Source organism: Prionailurus viverrinus, chromosome F1 (assembly GCF_022837055.1).
Source record: "Prionailurus viverrinus isolate Anna chromosome F1, UM_Priviv_1.0, whole genome shotgun sequence".
Classification (NCBI taxonomy): Eukaryota; Metazoa; Chordata; class Mammalia; order Carnivora; family Felidae; genus Prionailurus; species Prionailurus viverrinus.
This window is the reverse complement of record NC_062577.1, coordinates 61858790-61881841: the sequence shown is the minus strand read 5'-3', so window position 1 is coordinate 61881841 and position 23052 is coordinate 61858790. Positions and strand designations below refer to the sequence as shown.

General features: G+C 46.6%; 1 protein-coding gene across 1 annotated transcript; it reads left to right on the top strand.

Moving 5' to 3' along the window:
• The first annotated feature begins 857 nt into the window (after positions 1-857).
• Positions 858-16971, top strand: SLAMF7 (SLAM family member 7). Its single transcript, XM_047841363.1, has 7 exons — positions 858-959; positions 10631-10963; positions 12230-12502; positions 12719-12835; positions 13776-13879; positions 14609-14671; positions 15427-16971. The coding sequence occupies exons 1-7, from the start codon at positions 908-910 to the stop codon at positions 15496-15498; spliced, it is 1014 nt and encodes a 337-aa protein (XP_047697319.1). The 5' UTR covers positions 858-907; the 3' UTR covers positions 15499-16971.
• The last annotated feature ends 6081 nt before the right edge of the window (positions 16972-23052 follow it).

Here is a 23052-nt window from a genome sequence, read left to right as displayed (position 1 = left end):
TGATTGTCATACATCCAGCTCTTGGTTTTAGCTCAGGTCATGAGCTCACGGTTTGTGGGATCGAGCCCCATGTTGGGCTCTGCCCTGGCAGTGAGGAGCCTGCTTGGGATTCTTTGTCTCCCTCTTTCTCTGCCCTTCCCCCACTCTCTCTCTCTCTCCCTCTCAAAATAAATGAACAAACTTAAAAAAAAATTTTTAAATCAAGTATCTATTTCAGTCGCTTATGCATTGGGTCGTCTGCCTAATTCTTATTGATATGTAAGACTTCTTTATGTATTATGGATATAAGACTCTTGTGGAATTAAAGTATTAAAAATATCTTTTCAGACTATATGGCTTGCCTTTTCGCCTCTCATAATGGTTTTCTTTTAATGAAAATAACTTTTTAATTTTGCTGTAATATTGTCCAAGCCTTTACTTTCTCGTCTAGGAAATAAGAATTATGGTGGTATCTCACAGGAATTAAAAACAAAAAAAATGCACATGCTCCTGGGATTTAGCAAAGCCCAATAAATATTGTTATTATTCCCTGTGCCACCCTTTGTTCCTCCTTCTGACCTTCCCTTTGCTTCCATTTCCTCTGTTCTGAATATCTGAGAGATGATGTAATATAGCAGAAAAGACTGGCTGTGTGGCCTTAATCAATTCCTAGCCTCTGTGAGCCTGGTTTCTTCTCTGTAAAGTGGGGTCTGCATCACCGTTGGGCCTCAGTTCACTCCTGACACCTTTCATTGACCACCTACAACTAAAGTGAAACAAGAACAAGAAAAAAAAACAAAACTAGAGACAGCTCATGGTCACGTGTCACTTTCATGGTCCCTCCTATAAAAACGTCAGCTAAAGGAGAGGTGTGTGCACTGTGCAAAGGAGGCGGAATCATTTGAGTGACTGACATCCAGACAACAACATGCTTGCTTATCTAGCATGCTTCATCCTTGTCCTTCTCTGCCAACATCCAGGTGAGTCCAGACCGTCCTGTTCTCCTGACTGCCTTCCCCATCCTGTACACCTCTAGGCTTTGGGGTCCACTCTGGGACTCTGGCCAACTCAGGAAGTTCTGCTCCCTCATCTCATATTATTTTCTGCATCTCGTGACCTCTAAATCAGAGGACAGGAAGAAACGAGAGGAGAAAGAATGGCTCTGGGGACAGTCGCCCCTTCTGACTGTCCCAGGGAAGGAAGGGCTGAAGGAAGGGTGCTGAATATCAGAAAGACCTGTGTTCTGCCATGAATTAAATAAAAGATGTTATCTTCCCCGAGCCTCAGCCTTCCTTCCCTTGGAGGGCAACTTTAAAATCAAAATGAGAGCATACTGGTGAATTTTTCCTTATTTATAAGTATATGTTTTTTAAAATATTTAGAAGTCCATATTTAAAAATAGGTTTTAAATATACTTAGAAAGATATTTTCAATGACTGTGCATAACAGGGAGGTTAATGGCAGGAAAGGTTTGAATTTTCTCTCTTAACCAGGCCAATTCAACCCGTGTCCACTCAGAAGAGCGTCTCCTACTGTAGGCACTTTATGTTTACTAACACGAAGGACTGAGGCTGTTGCTTCTCTGGTCCCAAGGGTTCTACTCTTTGAAGATGTTACTAACCTCAGAGCTCTCAGAAAGGACCTGGAGCCCCATCAGTTAGGACTATCTCTCCAGTCACCCAACTCGCAGGGCACCCCCACAGGGTCTCCCTCCGGGGCCTTGGCACAGGTGGTCCGTTTGTGGGCACCCCACGACTTCCTGTGGCGACCTGCCCCAGACCACACAGTCGGTCGCTGCTCCCAATCCTTCCCGGCCTCACTGAGTGCTCAGCATCAGCAGACCCTCGCCTTCCCTGAGTTCATTAGAATTTTGCATGCTCTTAGGAAGCTCCTGGCTCGAAGCAGGTGGTCCTACCGTGGGCTTTCGCTTTACAAACGGCTCCCTGAATAGAAACAGTAGTCAGAAGTGGAACTTGAAAAATGTGAAGTGGGGGAGGAAACAGCGGGGCTTTTCAAACCCCCAGGTGCTTACCTGGAACGCGAGCTGTGGGCAGCACTGGGTGCTACACCCCCCCCCCCCCCGTGGTCGAAGGGAGTCCACGATTGTCCTAGGGCCTCTAGTGGGCAGGGCAGAGGAAGCAGTGCCAGCCCTGGACAAGGACCCCCGGGTGTGACCTCGTCGTATTGTCGTGAGTAAGGTCCTCGGCCTCTGTACGCGAGCACATAGCCTAACTTGCAGAATTATTGTGATGTTTTAAATGAGATACCAGGTACCAAACACGTACAGTACTAATCGCGTGTATTACACTCCCGCTGCACGTCCAAGGCGTTTTTCACACCGTGTCCTCGTGAGCCTGTGAGATAGATGTCATCACCCTCCGTTCTTAGATGGGCAGACCCGGGCTGGAGAGGTCAGGTATCTTGGGCGAGATGGTACAGCTGTTAACAAGTAGGCCGGGGACTGGGTTTCCAAAGCTAGTCAGTGCTTTTTCATCACACCCAGTTGCCTGACAATGCGCTGGACCCCGGAGAAGCCCTCTGTAATTGCGGGTTCGAGCTGAATCTTCCCCAGGAGAGCTGTTGAGATTCCTCACCTCTCCAGCTACCCGAGGCCAAGGTGGGGACTAAAGATGCCCAGGAAGAGAGCAGGCCACTCCAGGCTCAGGATGTGGATGTACCAACAGGAACCACCCTGGCCACGTTCAGAAGGGCCAAGAAACCGCGCTTGTGGACTCAGGATTCTCATCTGGAAAATGGGCTCAATAGTCTGCTTCTCCCTCACAGATTTTGGGAGGACTAAGTGATGCAGCGGGGCGGAGGAGACAATGTTTTCGAAAATTTTTCGATGTTTCTCTATTTTTGAGAAAGAGAGTGAGAGAGAGAGAGAGAGACAGGGCGTGAGCAGGGGAGGGGCAGAGAGCGAGGGAGACCCAGAATCCGAAGCGGGCTCCGGGCTCCGAGCTGTCGGCACAGAGCCCGTCGCGGGGCTCGAACCCGCGAACCTGGAGCGAGATCGTGACCTGAGCCGAAGTCGGACGCTTAACCGACTGAGCCGCCCAGGCGCCCCGAGGAGACAATTTAAAGAAGGAAAACAACCCTCGGTGGTTCAGTCAGGTAAGCATCCGACTCTTGATTTCAGCTCAGGTCATGGTCTCACCGTCGTGAGATCAAGTCCCACGTCAGGCTCGGCGCTGGGCGTGGAGCCCGCTTAAGATTCTCTCTCTCTCGCTCTGCCCCTCCACCACCCCTCTCCAAAAAAAAAAAAAAAAGGAAAACAGAAAACGTGGGTGAGCAGGTATTGAGGAGATGTTGAAAAAGACCAGAGGAGCCAAGAGGGAGTGGGGGTGTAGATGACCGAGGGGCAACCTCTGTCTCACGTACCTAAGACTGATTTAAAATCCTCTTTCTGTGGTACGTGAGGTAAGGGGAAGTTGGGTAAGGAACAGTAGTTTCCAAAATTGGTGTTTTTCTTTCTTAAGCAACAGTTTGCTTTTATGAAACACAACCTTATGCAGAATCAAACATGTAAATTACTGCACGGAGTGGAAGCCTCCCTGTCGCAAGAAGAGTTCCCCAGCCTCCTTCCCATCACCCCTCCCCATCTCTCACCCCCTGGGCCTTCTCTCAGCTCTCCAGAGACACCCTGAGGCGCTGCCACCGGCCTCAGGGGTGGCGGGGGCATAGCTTGGGAAGCCCCGCCTGAGGAGTCCTGGCTCCACTGACTGAGAACACGTCACCGTGACCCTTGGAGGGAGCATCAGTCTCCTCATCTGTGAGGCGGGATAGGACTTCGTAGTCCCTAAGGTCTCTCCCGGCTCTGAGATGCTCTGGCTTCCATGAAGAGGATGCCATGAGACGCTGGTACATTCTAATGGACCGCTAATGGACCGTTAACCAACTGAGCCACTCAGCTCCCCCCTTCTCCACTCATCTCTTAAGTCTTGTGGGGGGAAACAGGTTACGGTGGAGGAAGTGATAACCCAGAGGAAAGATACGTGACAAAGGGGAGGAGCTGTTGTCCCTTCCTGTTGTGAACAGTGTCTCAGGGCTGATGCTCCTGCTGTCACAACATCAGAGTCTTGGCCGGGACAGAAGGCAGAGGGCCTCCTGCTCCAGCTCCACCCACCCCCCACCCCCCCGCCACCTCCAAAGGCAGGTTGGCAGGGGACGTTTGCTGCGGGAGTTCTTACCATGCGGGGTGATTGGGCATAACCATTCTGCCGTGAATTAGCCAGTGAATGGTCAAAAGCATTAGGCTCCAGACCATCTTCTGAGAAGTTCATCCTGCTGAGAAGCCAACCAAAGAAGTTTGGGGAAATCTGTTTCTCACTTCTAGCCATCCTTAGGGAAATGAGAAGTAAAAATGAGAAGCGTTCTCAAGGCCTGTCTCCTAGATAAGGCTCCCCTCCCCACCCCCCGTTGGCAGACGGCTCTGAACTTCTCAAAATGCTTTCAAATGCATGTTGCCCCTTCATCCACCCCAAATTCTGGCAAATAAAGGTTATTTTTCTCTATGAGAGCTGAAAACACTGAAACTCAAAGTGCTCAGTGGCAAGGCAGCCGTGTGAAGAGCTTAGGCCTCTGAGACAGAAGGACCCGCTAGCTTCTCGTCCCACATCCACCACTTCTCGGATCGGGGCCGTGGGGAAATCACTCAGCATCTTGGAGCCCCAGTGTCCTCATCAATAAGGTGAAGTTTTAGTAACCTCTATCTCGTGGAGTTACTTTCAGAAATAAAAAAGCCTAACGCCCATTAAACCAGTTTAGGAGCTAAGGAGTGATACCGAGTGTTTGTTGCTTATCACAGAGGAACCAGAATGAACCCGGGTCTCCTGGCTCCCCGTTAGGCCAGAGCACTACCCCTTTCATACTGTTCCATACGGCCTGGCCATCCCCATCCCTCCCTGGGTGTGACCCCAGACCTCACCACCAGGTGACCAGTTATTGGTCAACAAATGGTACGTTCACCCACCGCCCAGCGGAATAACTCCTTCTGGGGACTTTCAAGTAGAAAATCAAGTGTGGCAAATTTCAGGGGGTGGACGTGAGAAACAAGTGGAGGCTTGCTCAGGGAAGGGCTTTATGGGTCTTGAATAATACTTGGACGGGCAGAGAGACGGATAAATCACAAAAAAAATGTGGGGTACAAAGGAAACTGGGAGTCAGGTGAGGGAGGCTGGCTGCTTGTCCGGTGGTAGTAAGTGACGTCATGTCTTCTCACGGCATCATAGGGTCATCCTGCCCTTGAGCAAAAGCCCTGGCCTTTTTTGATGAGTCAGCCCAGGTCATGTGATACTGTTGAGCTAATTACCATGCCAGAGGAAGGCTACCACTTGAGCTAGGCGCCCGTCAGTCTTACCCAACCCATGGAGCTGCTACAAAATGAGGAAAGGGTAAGGTGGATGCGGAAGAGGCGAGTTAGGACAGTCACTGCACTGGTCCTCCAGGTGGGAGGGTAGATGAGTCTCTTGAGGCCCAATCCTCCCGGGCCTTTTTGGTAGGTGTTAGTATCCACTCAATCTCTAGAGTGTCCCAATCTTACAGATCACGTTCACTTTCCCTACTGTAGGTTCCCCAAACGCCTGCTACATCCCGTCTTATAACCCATACAGGTAGTTAATTAATGACTATCTCCTGACCCCATGAGTAGGAGTTGCTCCCTAGTTATAGCCTCAGCTCCTAGACACAAAGATGGAACTCCTGGCACAAATGTGGAGCAAAATGAATCCTTGCTAGAGGAAGGAGTGACTGAAAGAGGAAACCATGACCTACCTAGGCATGGTAAAATTCGATAGGATCAGGGCAGGTGGAAAAGCCAATCAGAACGCGAAGCTTTGGTTCAGTCTTGAAATACTGAGAAGTCTCTTGTTTCTGCATCCCATTTCCCCCCTCCAACTCTGCAAAACTGAGTTGTGAAACTCTGGGAAGGTCTTTCCACAGAGGAGGAAATAAAACTGGTTAGGACTCACCCACCCGGCCCCCTATCCTCTGAACCCACACTTGGGGAATGGCATGGAACCACTTTCTTCTTTCATGACCCGCCTTTTCATCCTGAAGATACAATTAAGGCAGAACGATAGACTCCCTCTAGGCTCCTGTGGGCAATTTGCACCGTGAGGTCTTCCAATTTCATACTGACAAGGAACAATGAATTTGGAGGCATGTTTTTATATATATATATATATATATATATATATATATATATATATATCGCCACACGAAATTTGCAGCTCTTGGCATTCAGCCTGCAAAAATAGAACCACATGTGTGAACAAGTGAGAAGAATAATCGTGCATGGCCTAAATGGGTGCACACAGCCACTAAAGCCACATCCTTGCATTTTGCCACCTCCCCAGCTTACACATCTCCCCCCCAAACCTCATGCAAAAATGATATTATTCAAAGGTGCCCTAAGTCCAGGATTGCACCTATTTAGGGCCAGGGGATACCCAACCTTCGTTTGACTGCAGAATATTCACCTTATTGTTGAAGTAAAAGGACACAAACGTTAGCTGATCAGTCAAAAATTGAAAACAAAATGGACTTCGTCTGTTGCATGTACTGGGACTGTTTAGACACCCGTTGAGATGGTTAAACCACTGGAAACCATCCTACTTCAGTATTAGAGATGCAGGGGAGAAGCTTTTTGAAAAATCAGATTATTTAACATAATGATTTAATAAAGGCTTGATGGATCTAAAATATATAGGCACTGACTGATAAATTACGGGGACAAGGGGCCAGAAATGTTTCGAACAGGAATCAGCCCCTCAAAAGGCATTTACCCAGGGGAAGAAGCCATAAATTTACCCCCCTCCCCTGCAAAGAAAAAGGTTGGGAAGAAGCCAGTACTTTTGGACACAAATTTACCGCCCCCCCCAAAAAAAAAGGTTGGTCAAGATCCCAAAACTGTGATCGAGGGACTAGGGGGACTAGGTGAACATTTAGTGGCATCAGATTCCCTTACTCTGGGGCGCCGGCAGCTCAGCTCAGGCTTGAGGGAAGTTCACCGAAGGACATGAAGGGGAAACCAGGATCTGTGAGGCCCAACGTCTTCAGGGTTGACATGTGAGCCCTCCTGGGAGCTGACGAAGGGGAGAGGGCTAGAGCTGGCACAAATGCCCCAGGGCCTTCAGACTAAACCAATGGGGGGACATTGGGTTAAATCCTCAACAAATCATCACCTACTAGCTTTGTGCCTTTGGACAAGTTACTTGGGTTTTTTTTTTTTAATCTCGGTTTTCTCATCCAATCATGAGCTGACAAACTTTTGCTGTAAAGGGTCAGATAGTCAATATTTTAGCCTTTGCAGAGGATATAATCTCTATTGTAACTTCTCAAGTCAGCCTTGGTAATGGAAAAGCAGCAAGAGACACTATGTAAGCAAAAGAACATGGCTGTGTTCAGTTTGAACTTTCTTTACCAAAACAGGCAGCGGGCCACATTTGGCCCATGGATTATAGGTTGCTGATCCCTGTGCAAAGGGATCAAAATTCCAAGTTTTCAGGATCGTTTTACGTATTAGGCATAATCTTTACAACAAGGGATGGGCACGGATTCAACCTTAATACATAGCAACTATATTGGGAACTCTGTCAGAGTAGTTGGGTTGTAACAGAGACTATGGAAAAAATAGTGCAGCCATTTTCAATATCTGGATAGGCCAGTACAGGAATTTGTATTTTACTAGAAGAGGGATAAGTTACAGCGGTGCCACAGGGGGAGAAAATATTATGGTAACACTCAATGCTAAAATAATAATAATAATAATCCAATGAAAAATGAGCAGAGAACCTGAAGAGGCATTTTTCCAAAGAAGACGTAGGGATGACCAACCAACACATGAAAAGATGCTCAGCATCACTAATTATCAGGGAAATGCAAATCAACCGCCATGAGATATCACCTCCCACCTATCAGAATGGCTAGGATCCAAAAGACAAGAAATAACAAGTGTTGGTGAGGATGTGGAGAAAAGGCAATCCTAGCACATTGTTGGTGGGAATGTAGATGGTGCACCCACTGTGGAAAACAGTATGGCGTTTTCTCAAAAAATTAAAAACAGAAATATCATATGACCCAGTAATTCCACCACTGGGTATTTACCCAAAGAAAATGAAGACACGAATTCGAAAAGATATATACACCCCCCGTTTGTTTATTGCAGCATTATTTATAATAGCCAAGATGTGACAGCAAACCCAAGTGTCTATGAATAGATGAATGGATAAAGAGGATGTGATGTATATACATGATGGAATATTACTAAGCCATGAAAAGGAATGAGATCTTGCCATTTGCAATCACGTGGATGGACCCGGGGGGGGGGGGGTTACGCTAAGTGATAGAGGTCAGACAGAGACAGACAAACGTCATATGATTTCACTGATATGTGGAACCAAAAACAAAAACAATTGAAACAGACTCATAAATACAGAAAACAAATTGGTGGTTGCCAGAGAGGTTGAGGGGTTGAGTGAAATAGGTGAAGAAGATTAAGAGGTACAAACTTTGAACTATAAGATAAAAAAGTCACGGGGGGGAAAGTACAGGACAGGGATTAGAGTCAATAATATTTTAATAACTTAGTCTGGTGACAGGTGGTGACTATGCTTATCATAGGGAACACTGCGTCACGTATAGAATTGTTGGCTTACTGTGTTGCAAACCTAAAACTAACATGAAACTCTACTTCGATTTAAAAAATTTTTTTTTTTTTCAACGTTCATTTATTTTTGGGACAGAGAGAGACAGAGCATGAATGGGCGAGGGGCAGAGAGAGAGGGAGACACAGAATCGGAAGCAGGCTCCGGGCTCTGAGCCATCAGCCCAGAGCCCGACGTGGGGCTCGAACTCACGGACCGCGAGATCGTGACCTGGCTGAAGTCGGACGCTTAACCGACGGCGCCACCCAGGCGCCCCTCTACTTCGATTTAAAAAGTATGGCAACATATAGAAATAGAACCTGGATGCTTGGTCAATCATACAGAGCCACCGAGGCACAGGGCCCGGGACCTACGATAGTTTTAATTTCAGAATCAGAAGAAAAGTAAGTATAATGATAACAATTAATATATAATAATGAATCCAGCTGGCATTACAATTCATCGTTATGCCAATGCAGTCATAAAATATAATTTTTAATATTTTTATGGTCGAAGGACCAACTACGGCAAAAGTGCAAGCAGCCTACAAAAGTCATAATGGGGACCAGCAGTTACCTCGTTATACTACAATGGTCAGGAACCTATAGTTAGGATGCTCTGTTGGATTTGGAAAAGATTTTCTTGGGGCATCTGGCTGGCTCAGTAGGCAGAGCATGCAACCCTTGATCTCGGGGTTATGAGTTCCAGCCCCACGCTGGGCAGAGAGATGACTTAAAAAGGTTTTCCTTGGGGCACCTGGGTGGCTTGGTTGGTTAAGCGTCCGACTTCAGCTCAGGTCATGATCTCACAGTCCGTGAGTTCGAGCCCCGCGTTGGGCTCCGTGCTGATAGCTCAGAGCCTGGAGCCTGTTTCCGATTCTGTGTCTCCCTCTCTCTCTCTGCCCCTCCCCTGTTCATGCTCTGTCTCTCTCTGTCTCAAAAATAAATAAACGTTAAAAAAAAAAAAAAGAGGTTTTCTTCGTTTTTCGGTTTTTTTTTTTTCCTTTTTGTGCTTTCCGTGATGGAACTAATAAAAATTCTCTTAGAAATTTCAGCGTGACGCATTACGGTAAGAGGCAGAAGGGGAGAAAACTGGGTTTTGTGCTCTTACGGAGAACACCTTTAAGAAGCTTTGGGTTCTGGTTTTGGTTCACCACTATTTGTGATCCTTGAGTAAGTTCTCTCAGCCTCTGGCATTTAGTTATCTCATCTATCTGTAAACAGTGACCTATAAGACCTCGACCCTGTGGGTACTGATGTGGGCTTTCCCTCTCTTACAGACTGTAATTTCAACAAGTCATTTAACCTCATTGTGGCTCAAGTTCCATATATATATATATATATATATATATATATATATAAATATGAATCCTTCCTCTAAGCATTGTTTTAAGAGTCAAATAAGCCTCACTACAAGTCCTAATCGTTGGGCGTAAGGATCACGGGTGCCCCTGGACATACTGCAGGGCATCCAATAACTCACCCCTTGCCTTTCCACTCAACGAAGGACACTGAAATTCAGGTCAATGAGAACCTCACTCAGGGATGATCTTGAAGGCACCTTAATCTACCCTAAAACAGAAGACCAAGTTTCCCAGATATTGTTATCATTAGGAACTTAGAGCTCCCTCCCCAGTGTCTGGTCTGTGCTTCTACATCCAGATCAGTTCTCCCAAGGGAGTCTGGGGGAAGGGGACAGTAAGCTCCCCACTTGTCCCCTAATGGGAACTTGTCAAGGGTGGAGCTGGGCCTTATGACCTACCTCAGAGTGTGGTCTTTCCAGACTGAGGTCTCTGGGAAGGGATGGGTTCGCCTGCAGTCACTGCTTTCAGGCAAGGTGCTCTGACCTCAGTGCCTTCGTGTGAGTGAGGTTTCAAAGGGTTTCCCAGAGGTGGGTTGGGTTGGCTCCACAGGGTTTCTCAGGACCTTCCCAGGACCCAAAGCAGGTGAATAATTGGTGACAAGGGCAAGGACATGGGTTTATTTTACGGTTCTCTTTCTCTGCAGGGCCAGCAACCTCTGGAGCCCCGAAGGAGCTGGTTGGTAACCTTGGTGGGTCTGTGACTTTCCCTCTGAAGCTCCCAGGAATTCAGATAGACACTATCGTCTGGACGTTCAACACAACCCCTCTCGTCACCATAGAGCCAAAAATGCCAGACAGACAAGCCAACGTCATAGTGACCCACAGTCATAACAAGGAAAGAGTGAAGTTTTTACAAGGAAACTACTCCCTGAAGCTCAGCAAACTGAGTAAGAATGACTCTGGTGACTACCGCATGGTGATATACAGCTCTTCCCTCAAAGACTCCTTCAGCCAGGAGTATAGGCTGCGTGTCTATGGTGAGCAGAATCGGTTCCCAAAGTGGATAACTGTTTTCATAAAGTGGTAAACTCTGATATTGGAGCTGTTCAAGCAAAGGTTGGATGAACTCTTAGCAAGAATGTGGAAGAGGGAACTCTTGTATGGATGAAGTGAATGTAGTTGACCCCTAAGTTCCCTTCCTGTTCAGAGACTGTGAGAGGCAATGCAGTATAGACAATGGATGATGTGGGACACAGCGACCACACAAGCCAAATGCTGGCTGCTCTACCTACTAACTGCATAGCCTTCGCCAGGTTACTTAAGCTCTATGAAACTTCGTTTCCGTATCTGTAATGAGGAAGAAAGTGATCCCTATCTTAGAAAGACTTTTGTGTATAAACATCAATTACACCTTCTCCCCTATCAACGCCAACCAATTGAGAAATGGACACAAGAATCAGGAGGAAGATAAAAATACCAGTTATTTTTTCTGATGAAGCTAGATAGGAGAAATATTTTCCCCCAACTCTAGATCACTCAGGGAAGATGAACTTACAAAACAATGACTCAACCAGCTGTAAGAATAGTTGTCTCACTCACTGAGCTACAGTACAAGGGATGCCAGGAGATGGGCCTCCAGGTTTGCCCTTAAGATGTAGGCTATGGACCTTGAGCCAGGTGGCCCTCCATATAGACATAATTGAGGGGATCAGGGGGACACGCGTTATGTGGCCAGACTAGCTGGGGGAGGGGGAAAAGGTCAAACCACATCTAAACAGAAATCGTAATAGCGCAAAGTAGACAGATGTAGTAGAGAAATGTAGAGGGTGGATGTCAGGCTCTCACCATCTCATCAATGAGCAAATTGGTCATTCTCTAGGGGAGAACAGTGAGCAGAAGAGAGAGAGGGGGGCACCAGAGGTATTATTCCCACACTATTCTCTCCCGGAGAGTAAAGCGAAAGTCGCTTCAAGGAAGCCTGAGGACAGAAGAATGGGGAGCCTCTGGAAAAGATAAAATTAGCTCACATCTACGATGCATCTAGCACAAGGCTGGCCGTATAGCGTTGAAAATGGCAGCTGCTTTCTTGTTGTATTATTATTATTTCTACTGCTATTGGTGCTTTTAGGTAGCTGTGGGAAAGCAGACCTAGGTAGCTCTTTCCCAGATAAGAATAAGAATTCTTCCCTGAACTGCTGCTCCCTCTCTGCTCTGTAGCACCACAGAGATTCACTCCGAGATCTACAAGAATAATTCAGAAAAGGCATAGTGTCCACCCTTGGTGGTCTGTTTCTCTTTTGCAGAACACCTATCAAAGCCCAAAGTTACCATGGGTCTGCAGAACAATAAGAATGGCACCTGTCTCACCAACCTGACATGCTTCATGGACCAGGGAGGAGAGGATGTGACCTACAGCTGGGAGTCCCTGGGGCAGGCAGCCAATGAGTCCCATAATGGCTCCATCCTCCCCATATCCTGGAGGCTGGGAGAAAGGGACACGATCTTCATCTGTGTGGTCAGGAACCCCATCAGCAGCAACTCTTCAAACCCCATCTTTGCCTGGAAGCTCTGTGAAGGTGACTCTCTCTCCTCTCTCTCTCTCCAGGGGCCTCTGGTCTCAGGACCTATACCTTCTTCAGCCCCTGGTCCCCTTGGGAACAGCCCATGAAAACTGGAGACCCCCGGGAACTTACCAGACTGGGAGGGAGGTGGCACTTGCCTCAAAAGTTGGGTCATTTTCCCTATCTGACTCTTCTCCCTTCCCTGTGCCCCCACCTACTCTATCTTTAAAGGTGCGGCTGCTGACTCAGAATCCTCCATGATCCTGGCTTCCCTGGGGGTGCTGTTGCTGATCATTGCCTTTGCACTCATGCCAGTTCTTCTGATTATGCAGAGAGAAAAAAGAAAAGGTAGAGCATACACTATTTTTGCCTTCAGCCTCATCCGTGCATGTGCCCCCTCGTTTATTCAACAAACATACGTTGAGCTGTGTGCCAGGCTCAATACTAGGCACTAAGGATACAGAAATGAAGAAGCCATACTCTGTGTCCTCAAGGAGAACACAACCAACCTTCACTCCTTAGTTCTGGAGTAAGAGAGTGCTGGAGTCCTTAACTCCTCCCCTAAGACCAAACTCCTCCCAGTTCCCTCCCCAGTGCCACCCCTACCCTTCCCCCAAAGGGACTTACTGGCGTGACTCTCCTGATGACACAAACCCCACACTGCTGACTCTGCTCCCCCGACCCGGGAGGTGACAGCCTCCAACTCTGAGGTCTCATAGAGCGGCACACCCTAATCAGCCCTTCCAATCCCCATCCTTGTCAGAGGCCCCAAAACAGTTCTGGCCCTCGTCACTGGACCAACTCCAGAGACCTCTCTTTACTCTGTACCTCAGTCTAGATGCATTCCTCCTGGAGAAGTCTGTCTCTGCCTCTTTCCATGCCATATCCCAGGCTCTGCATCCCTAAACCCTGCTGATTTGTTTTCTCAGGTTCCCACTGATACTGTTTGTGTGGGGTGTTGGGGAGGGACTTAAGCATCAGTTGTGTATAAATTGCAAGTGTTAAAATCTTTCTTCCTTCTTGAAAGAGCTCTGAAGGCATTTCTGACTTGCTCTGCTTCCCTTTTTGGCTGACTTGGTCCAAAAATTGGGAAGGGAAGTGCTGAGAGTAACCAGCTCATCGTGGGATCTCCCTGAGTGTAGCACTGAGAGTCCCATGTCCTGAAACACCCTTCAGTTGTAGGGACTCAGCATGGCAGTAACCTTAAGTGGGTCTTCCAGGGGGTGAGCTGGTGGGGGTGGTGAGTGGAAGGAGGTTTGGCCCTGATTCTTTCCCGCCTCACTTTCAGAGTCCATTGAAGAGAGGAAGGGAATGGACACTCATCAGGAAATTCCTAACCACTACCCCCCGTCTGGAGAGACCCCAGTTTACGACACAATCACTTGCGTTGATGTGAGTCCTTTTTCTATCTTTCCTGGAGCCTGATCTTGTTCTCTAAGGCCCTTCTTGCTTTAGTTGAAATTTCTGCATGGACTTGGGTAACATGGCTATGAGGATGTATAGTCCTTGAAACCCCATGTGTCTCCCCAAGTCCTTATGAATTCTGTCTTGTGCAGGATTTGGTGGCCTCTGTTTCTGACCCAGCCAGTAATGCTCACCATGTGATCCATGGAATCTTCCCTTCCCTCCACAGTTCACAAGGGCCACTCAACAGGCCCAATTTCTTTTTCAAAGGACGGCAGGTAGCAAAGCGTGACTCTGGCCTGATGTTTAAGTTATAATGTAGTTCCGTCGTTTTGACCCATCAGTGATCCTCACATATTTGCTCCAAGGACCCTTCAGGCTAATGGAAAAATGTACTTGCAACTTTAACAATATTACTTCCCATTATACTTCCATCACCTTAGGCTGCTCATAGCTCGCAGGACTTCTATATCTTACATATTTTTAAACTTATTTAAATACAGCACAGTTTAAAAATCAGGCAATGTCTTCTTGAAAAGAAGTTATTAATAATTATAATAACACTCACCAGCAAGAGCTTCTTCTTTCCCCATTCCTGGTCCAGAACCTCTCTTCCGTCTTCCCCCTTCTCCCATCTCTGCTTTCCCTTCTCTAGACTCTGGGTGTCTCTTTGGCCTTGTCGAGCTAACCCTATGATTTCTTCTTTTTTTTTAATAGAAAACTATTCCAGAGGAAAATCCAGAAAAAACACTTTATTTCTCAGTGCAAATACCTCAAAAGGTAAGAAGCTTTAGAGCTGAGATTCACCTTACTTGTCTCATCCTTTTTCCTGGTTCAAGCTTAGCGAAAAATGTCTTGGGCCCCAAAGATCTTGTATTCTCTGGTATTAAACGTTTCCCCGGTATGTTCCCATTCTCTTTGCTGAGGGTTACCCGAGAATAAACAGAATAAATGAGAATTCTGTTTTAGGAGTTGAATGGGGTAATATGGAACAAATAGAAAGGGAGAGAAGAAGTTCTAGGGAAAATCAGCAGGATCCCGAAGATTTGGGTTGAGAAAAGTCCAAGGCTTGGGTCATGCCTCAGAGGGCTGAGGAGGCAATGCCAGCTTGCTGCTGAGCCACCAGTAAGCCGGAGGTGGGAGAAATTTCTGCTGCTTTTCTTTGGTCTAGCTATGTTGCATCGTGTTTGCACCCTCTCCCTAGTCAAACTACTAACGTGCTAAGCTTTAAAGCTTAATCCTTCACAGATCATGCTTCGCAGAAGTAGTGATACTGTCCTGTCTCTCCTCCCAACCAGATCAGAAAAGATGAGGATGGGCAAAGCACTTTGCTTAGTTAGCACTTTACTTAGGAAAGCAATAGGATTATTGGAAGTAAAGTGCAGTTCATTAAGCATTCAACAAGATAAATGTGGTTGGAACTTAAGTAATAATTGGGTGACCCTGGCTAGGAAGAGTGTCTGGGATGGTGGGGTCTTCTGGTGGGATCCAGAGCCCTCCCACCTCTACCTCTGATCTTTATATCTGCCTAACAGATGGAGGAGCCCCACTCTACACCCATATCCCCAGACACACCAACGTTATTTACCTATGAGATCGTCAACTAAACAGCAGTGCATTGCTTCTGCCTCATGAAGATGGCGAAGAAGGAAGCCCCTGCCCCTCCCAAAGCCAAAGCCAAAGCAAAGGCTTTGAAGGCCAAGAAAGCAGTGCTGAAAGGTGTCCACAGTCATAAAAAAAGAAGAAGATCTGCACGTCACCTACATTCTGGCAGCCCAAAACACTGCGTCTCCAAAGGCAGCCCAAATATCCTGGGAAGAGCAGCCTCAGGAGAAACAGGCTTGACCACTATGCCATCATCAAGCTCCCCCTGACTACCGAGTCAGCCGTGAAGAAGAAAATGGAAGACACAACACACTTGTTTCATCGTGGGTGTCAAGGCCAACAAGCACCAGATCAGACAGGCCGTGAAGAAGCTCTACGATATTGGCGTGGCCAAGGTCAACACTCTGATCAGGCCTGATGGAGAAAAGGAAACATATGTTCGACTGGCTCCCAACTATGATGTTTTGGATGTTGCCAACAAAATTGGGATCATCTAAACTGAGTCCAGCTGGCTAAATCTAAATATAAAATTTTTCACCATAAAAAAAAAAAAAAAAAAAGAAAATGGTAAAAAAAAAAAAAAAAAAAATCACTGAATTGACCAGAAATATCAAGGAAGAATGAATTACTGACTTCCTTCCAGAGCGACTACCTTCAGATTTGAGGTCCTTCAGATGAGTTCCTAATTCCATCCACTCCTGAGAAATGTCCTCAAACCATGAATGGGTAACCATCTCTTCCTGGAAATGTGATGGTGAGTTTATCAGCCAACCCCAAGCAAGGGGCTTAGCAGTGTCTCCACAAAATGTAAATGCAGCGTCCGTCGTAAGAATGACAGCTCCCATTCTAGGGCTTGGAGGTCAGGAGTAGACCTAGAGTCTGGCAGCCAAAAGGGCAAGAATATAGGAATGGCAGACATTTCCAGAAGAAGCAGACGTAGTAGCCAGAAAGGGATTCACTAGCCACCTCATTAACCGTGTTCCTGGCACTGTGCTGAGCCTACACTGATTTTGGTCAGGTGTGATCTCTGCCCTTATGAAACTGGTTCCTCATGAATGACTTCTGTGGGCATTAGGAGCAGGTCTCACCACAAATCCCCAATAACCGGAGAGCCAAGTGTGGATCCACAGGACCTGGAGGTCAAAGAACCCAAGGACAGAGAAGCCAGGCAGAAGACTATGTTTGGCCGGATGGAAATTCTAAAGTGTGTCTGGACTGAAGACAAGGACTGCTGCCTCAGCTCTACTTACACTCCGTGCTGTAGGTGAGAAGGTCGTGCCTTAGGGCTGTACAAAAGCCCATCTCAATGGAGACACTGAACCTGAAGACACATTTCGAATCTATTATAAAAGACGCGGAACTAGAGGCGATCATGTATAAATATTTAAAGTTGTGTAATTCATTCAACCAATATTTATTGAGAATCCCCGCCAGGTCAGTCTGGCAAATAAAATGTATGTAATCCCCGCCCCTCATAGAGTTTCCCTTTTTAATGAAATGAAAAACGTGGGGAGGAGGAGAGTTACTTTTGGTATATTTATGGACGCATCTTGAAGGAAAATGGTGGGAAGGGATCTGATGCTCCAGGTCTGAGGGGGCCTGAACTGCCAAATCCCAAAACGAAAACAGTTTTGTTTAATGTCTTTTATTCAAAAGAAAGCAACGCACGGATTGGGGGAGCACAGTGACTCCCAAGCAGTGGAAACTCTTCTCAAGGGACTTGGGAAAAGAGCAAATTTTATAAAGCATTTGAAGAGGCAACATGGAAACAGGGCATAATTGGCTAGGAGGGTAGGGACTTCCTGAGTAAGGTGAACATCCCAACAACAGGTGAGTTTTCTATGACGCCCCTCTCCCACCCCCATCCACATCCCACAATCTCTTGCAAGGAGCCAGTTGCTTTCATGTGAAGTAAAGTTTTATCCTATGGGTCCTCACATGACTCCTACAGGACAAGCTGGCCTAGGTACTCGTGTCCACTCTACAAATGTTGAAATTGAGGCAAAGAGAAACTGCCGTATACAACCAAAGCTAGAAAAAAAGCAGTGCCCACTCCACCACCCATCATCCACCAGAGGATGAGGAAGATGGGGACTCAAAGCTAGAGAGGGGTGGGGGCACCTGGGTGGCTCAGTTAGTTAAGCATACGACTTCGGCTTAGGTCATGATCTCATGGTTCATAGGTTCAAACCCTGCGTCAGACTCTGTGTTGACGACTCAGAGCCTGGACCCTGCTTCAGATTCTGTATCTCCCTCTCTCTCTGTCCCTCCCTTGCTCGCACTCTGTGTGTGTGTGTGTGTGTGTGTGTGTATGTGTGTGTATCTCACAAGAAATAGACATTTTTTTAAAATTTTTTTTTCAACGTTTTTATTTATTTTTGGGACAGAGAGAGACAGAGCATGAACGGGGGAGGGGCAGAGAGAGAGGGAGACACAGAATCGGAAACAGGCTCCAGGCTCTGAGCCATCAGCCCAGAGCCCGACGCGGGGCTCGAACCCACGGACCGCGAGATCGTGACCTGGCTGAAGTTGGACGCCCAACCGACTGCGCCACCCAGGCGCCCCAAGAAATAGATATTTTTTAAAAAAAGGCTAGAGAAGAGTGGATCCCCCTCTTCCCAAGTGTAGCATAGCATAGCTTTGGAGACAAGCAGTCTGGAGTCAAAAGCCCTTACTAGCAGAATGACCTTTGCCAAAGACTATTTTCTCATTTCTTGTTTCTATTTTCTTATTTCTAAAGCCATTATAGGGCTTGCGGTGTGGGATTATATGAAACCAGTATTAAGTGCATGGCATGGAGTACAAGATTCATATATGGCTCATGATGCTTGGGAAGGGAATAATACAGGGGGGAAAATCGTTAACTTCCTACAAGTCAACTTGGATAAGATACAGAAGCATTAAAATAGAGAATCAGCCCTTAAAAGGGAGGTGTCTGGTGCAGGGGAGGAGAAACTTTCACTTCTTCCTTTCTAGGTTCTTTGGCTGGTATAACAATTAGATTGACAAGACAGATTAACAGGTGAAAAAAATTGGTTTCATATGTTCGGGGGCCACATAAAAATATGAGACCCAGCCAGTCAGGTAATTGAGGCTTTAATACTATCCTGAGCTAAGGAAAGGGGTAGGGGTCTAGGATTTCAAAGGGGAGAAAGGTGATTCACAGGAGGATGAGAAGAGCAAATGTTTTGTACACAATGTTTGCCCTGCCGTGTAGATAAGTCTCTTGGATGAAAACATTACCTCTGGTAGTGGCTCTCTCTCTGGTACAGACCCCCTTTCTAAATTCTGTTAGAATTCGAATTTGGAGAGGCAAAAAGCTTTTCCTGAGCCTGCTGGGTCTTGATTGATGACAGTTCCAAATAATCCACATGCCAAAGTGGCACATTTTGAGGTGGTATATTCTGCTTCCCCGCACTGGAGTTAAAAAATAATTAACAAAAAGTAGGTAATACAAACAAACTTTATTAAACACTTCATGAAGTGGGCAGTCTCCAATCAGGGAACTGCACAATGGAGTAGAAGGCAGGAAGCCTTTATAGGATAAAGAATAAAGAACAAGGAAGAGAAAAATAGAAAATATCTGATTGACTAGAGCCCCATAGCCAGCCTTGTTTGGAGTGAGAAGGTCCCAAGCTGGCTTGGTATTTGGAGGTTGGTTGACTGGAAATGCCACTGAGTTTCTGATCAAGTGGAACATTTGCAGGGACACAAAAGGTATTCAAGTTTTGATTTGCTTCCGTGGTACCTTGAACAGAAGTGGCCCATCTTGAACCTAGAAGTGTATTTCAACACTGGTTTACAGCAAAGGGGGCAGGAAGAGATGGGGGAAATGGACATTTATTTTCACCCAAGTGTTGAAAGAACTTGGAAACAATGCTTCCCGGGGCACCTGTGTGGCTCAGTTGGTTAGGCGCTGGACTCTTCGTTTTGGCCCAGGTCATGATCTCACGATTCATGAATTCATGTACCCATGGCAGGCTCCATGCTGACAGTACAGAGCCTGCTTGGGATTCTCTCTCCCCTCTCTATCTGCCTCTCCCCTACTCAAGCATGCACACACACTCTCTCCCTCCCTCCCTCCCTCCAAATAAACTTAAAAAAAAAAAAAAAAAACTTCCTGGCAAAGAATGGGATTGAGAATCATCTTGTCTCAAAAAGACACTGTGAGATTTACATACAAAGATTATGCATTATTTTCCCATTTATTATAGTGAAATTCTGGAAACCACCGAAGAGTCTACCCACAAGGAAAGGTGAAGCGAACAGGGACATTAGGAATTATGGGCCATAAAACTAGAAAATGTTATGACTTCGACTTTGAAGGGTCGTTGAATGTGCCACCTCAAAGTATGCTTCTTGAGCATAAGGATTATTTTGAGCTGATTATTTTTAAGAAACCGCAGACAGAGACGATCTTTTGTCTTTCTTGTAAGGGACAATTACATCTAAAAAAGAAAGCTCCATATGTACAGGTGTCTCCCTCCTGTACCAGAAAGAGAAGGATGGCTCTGAATTACAAAAGAATCTTATCAACAGAGGAGGCACCAACTTAAATCGACAGGACAACCATACCCTTTATTATACTTTTCCTGCTAATTTCCCATAAAGGGCTTCTCCCTCAAAACATCTTTCTTTTGCCTTTAGTTGAAGATGATATTTAAGATGGTGGCTTGGGCCATTTGGGGGAGATTTAGTCAGTATCCTGGGTATTTCCCCTGTATATACGTTATTAAACTTCTGTTTTGTTTTTCTCTTGTTAATCTTTTGGCATGAGAGGTGGAGGGTCTCAGCCACAGAACCCAGAAATGGATAGAGATTATTTTCCCTCCCCTACAACGTCACAAGTGAAAAAAAGTAGAAAGTAAAATTTAATGTGATGTATGATTACAACTGTGTTTTAAAAATACCAATGCAAGGAAAAACGTAGAAGAAAAAACATCAAAATATTAACGCTGGTTGGAGGTGGGTGGGGCGGGGCAAGTGATATCTTAGGTGGCTTAGTTTTCTTCTGCTTATCTTCATTTTCCAAATGTTCTTTAATGAGAAATCATGTCTTACATAATGGAGTGGAAGAAGTTTTAAATAAATGTTCAGTGAGAATAAAGAGGTGTGACCCACTGTGAGGAGTTGAGGGGAAAGTCTGAGACCCCTATCTTGGGGGCGGGGTGCCGTGGAGGAGGATGGAAAGTGCCTCCTCCAGCTAAGAATGAGGTGAGAAGAAGAGAGAAGCCCCTAGGACAGTGATGATCAGAGGAAAAGATTACTCTGCCTCAGAGAAGGTGGTTTGAGGGTGGAGTAGCTTTAGAGTGGGCGAAGCTTGGGAGGGGAGAGTAATGACTGCCAGGCTTCAGAATGCATCCGTGCCCACCCTCTCTCCTTTAAGCCAGTTCAAACGGTGAAATAACTAGGAATTAGCCCCCCTTTTTAAACCAGTGACAAAACTGAGCCCAGGAATACCAATAGATCTGGAGTCTGGACCCTCAGTAAGACCTTTACCAAACCCACGTACAGAAAAAGGCTTTGCCTCATGAGCTCAACTAGCGGGTAAAGGAAACCGCCTGCTTGTTAGGATAGAAAGCTATCTTTCACATCAAGAGTCATCAAAGGCAGCAAGCACCCAAAGCAGTGTGGTTTGGGGTTTCTGAGCTGCTGATACTGGATTCTCAAATATAGAAAGTCTGGTTGGGGAGAGAAAAAGGTGTCAGGCAGGTATTCACTTACCCAGGCATGCGTGCATTTATTACTGACTCATTCAGCGGGACTTAATGAGCATCACTAAGTACCAGGTACTGTGCCGAACACAGAAAATAGAGCAGGGACCAAACAGAGGTCTCTGTCCTCAGGGCGCTTAATTCTAATGAGAGAGGCTATGATATTGAGAGATAATAATAAATATAAATTTGGTCTGCCTCCCAGTTTCCTTCCACACAGCTCCTCAAACCCTTGGAATCTTCAAAGAGATAAGTGTCTTTTTGTAAGCTAATGAGGTGACTGGTGGCTGAAGGTTCCCAGATAGCCTCAGGGTGTAGGCTGGTGGCCAGAGGAACCCACAAAATGATTAGAGGGTTGGAGCTTCCACCCCATTTCCCCTAAATTCCCTACCTCCTATCCCAACATCCAGGGATGGGAGAGGGGCTGGAGATAAGGTTTTGTCACCAATGTCCAACGATCAATCGATCATGCCCACCTAATGACACCTCCATACAAAGACTGTGTTTCCTCAGTTCTGTGAAGCATTCTAGCAAATTATTGACTCCTAGGAGAGGGTTGTGGGAACCCTTAGACCACCGTGGGCTGGTCAGAAGTATGGCGCGCCCAAACCTGCCACTGGCCTCTGAAGCGGGCAGTCTCTTGGGACTGAGCCCTTCACTTGTCAGGTCTGACGCTGATAGTATCAAAAGTTTATCGAACTGTAGGACTCGTAGCTGGCGTTGGAGAATCAGTTGGTGTGGGTGAAAGAGCCACGCAAAATTTAGTGCCAGATGTGTTCGCTTTGAGCAGGAAAGAACAGAGAAGTCTTCCTTTAGTTGGTGCAGTAGAGAGGGAAAAGAGTTTCCTTTTTAGAGGCCAAGAGTCAAATTATTCTTCAAATACCACTGCAGTGGCAATGACTTGTATGAAAGAAAGATGCATGGTGCAGTGGTAACCTGCACCAGGGGTGCTGCCAGGATCCAGGAAGGTTTCTCCCACACGGCAATGATCGCGCTGAGATCTACAGCGAGTAAGTGCTACTTACAGGAAAGCAGAGCCAGGGCAGAGGGCAGAGCCTGTGCCAAGACCCTTCGACATGGTGAGAGGACGTGAAAGAAAGTCAGTGTATCTGGACCAAAGGAGTGGTGTCTCTAAAATTTCAGCGGAAGAAACCGATTATAGGGTGTCAAGGCTAGACGCCAACAAACTACTTAGAAGGTGTTGGGAAGGAAAAATTCCCTCTGCCCTTCGAGGTCCTTCCAGCTGGACTAAGAATCAAACTGACAGGAGGCAGATTAACAGGAGAAAATCAATTCAGTTTTCCGCGCGCAGGGAAGCCACACAGACATGGAATTCCAAAGACAGTGAGGCCACACGAAGCCTATGTGAGCTCAGGAAAGAGGTAGGAGTCTGAGGATACAGAGGGGAGGAAGGCCGTTGGCGGGAAGGTGAGAGGAAAGGTTTGGAGAACAAATATGCCCTATTAGGCAGCTACGTTTCTTAGATAAAAAGGAATCTCTGTTAACAGCTCACTTCCTGGGGCACCAGAGTGGCTCGGTCAGTTGAGCGTCCTGCTCGGCTCAGGTCATGATCCCAGGATCATTAGATGAAGCCCCCACATGGGGATTCACAGTGAGCATGGAGCCTGCTTAAGATTCCCTTTCTCAGGGGCGCCTGGGTGGCGCAGTCGGTTAAGCGTCCAACTTCAGCCAGGTCACGATCTCGCGGTCCGTGAGTTCAAGCCCCGCGTCGGGCTCTGGGCTGATGGCTCAGAGCCTGGAGCCTGTTTCCGATTCTGTGTCTCCCTCTCTCTCTGCCCCTCCCCTGTTCATGCTCTGTCTCTCTCTGTCCCAAAAATAAAT

Excerpts from the sequence above, each read along its gene's own strand:
- SLAMF7 (XM_047841363.1), top strand. The coding sequence starts at position 908 with ATGCTTGCTTATCTAGCATGCTTCATCCTTGTCCTTCTCTGCCAACAT. Across the intron at positions 13,880-14,608 it reads ACACAATCACTTGCGTTGAT|AAAACTATTCCAGAGGAAAA; the intron begins GTGAGTCCTTTT and ends TTTTTTTAATAG. Across the intron at positions 14,672-15,426 it reads CAGTGCAAATACCTCAAAAG|ATGGAGGAGCCCCACTCTAC; the intron begins GTAAGAAGCTTT and ends TCTGCCTAACAG.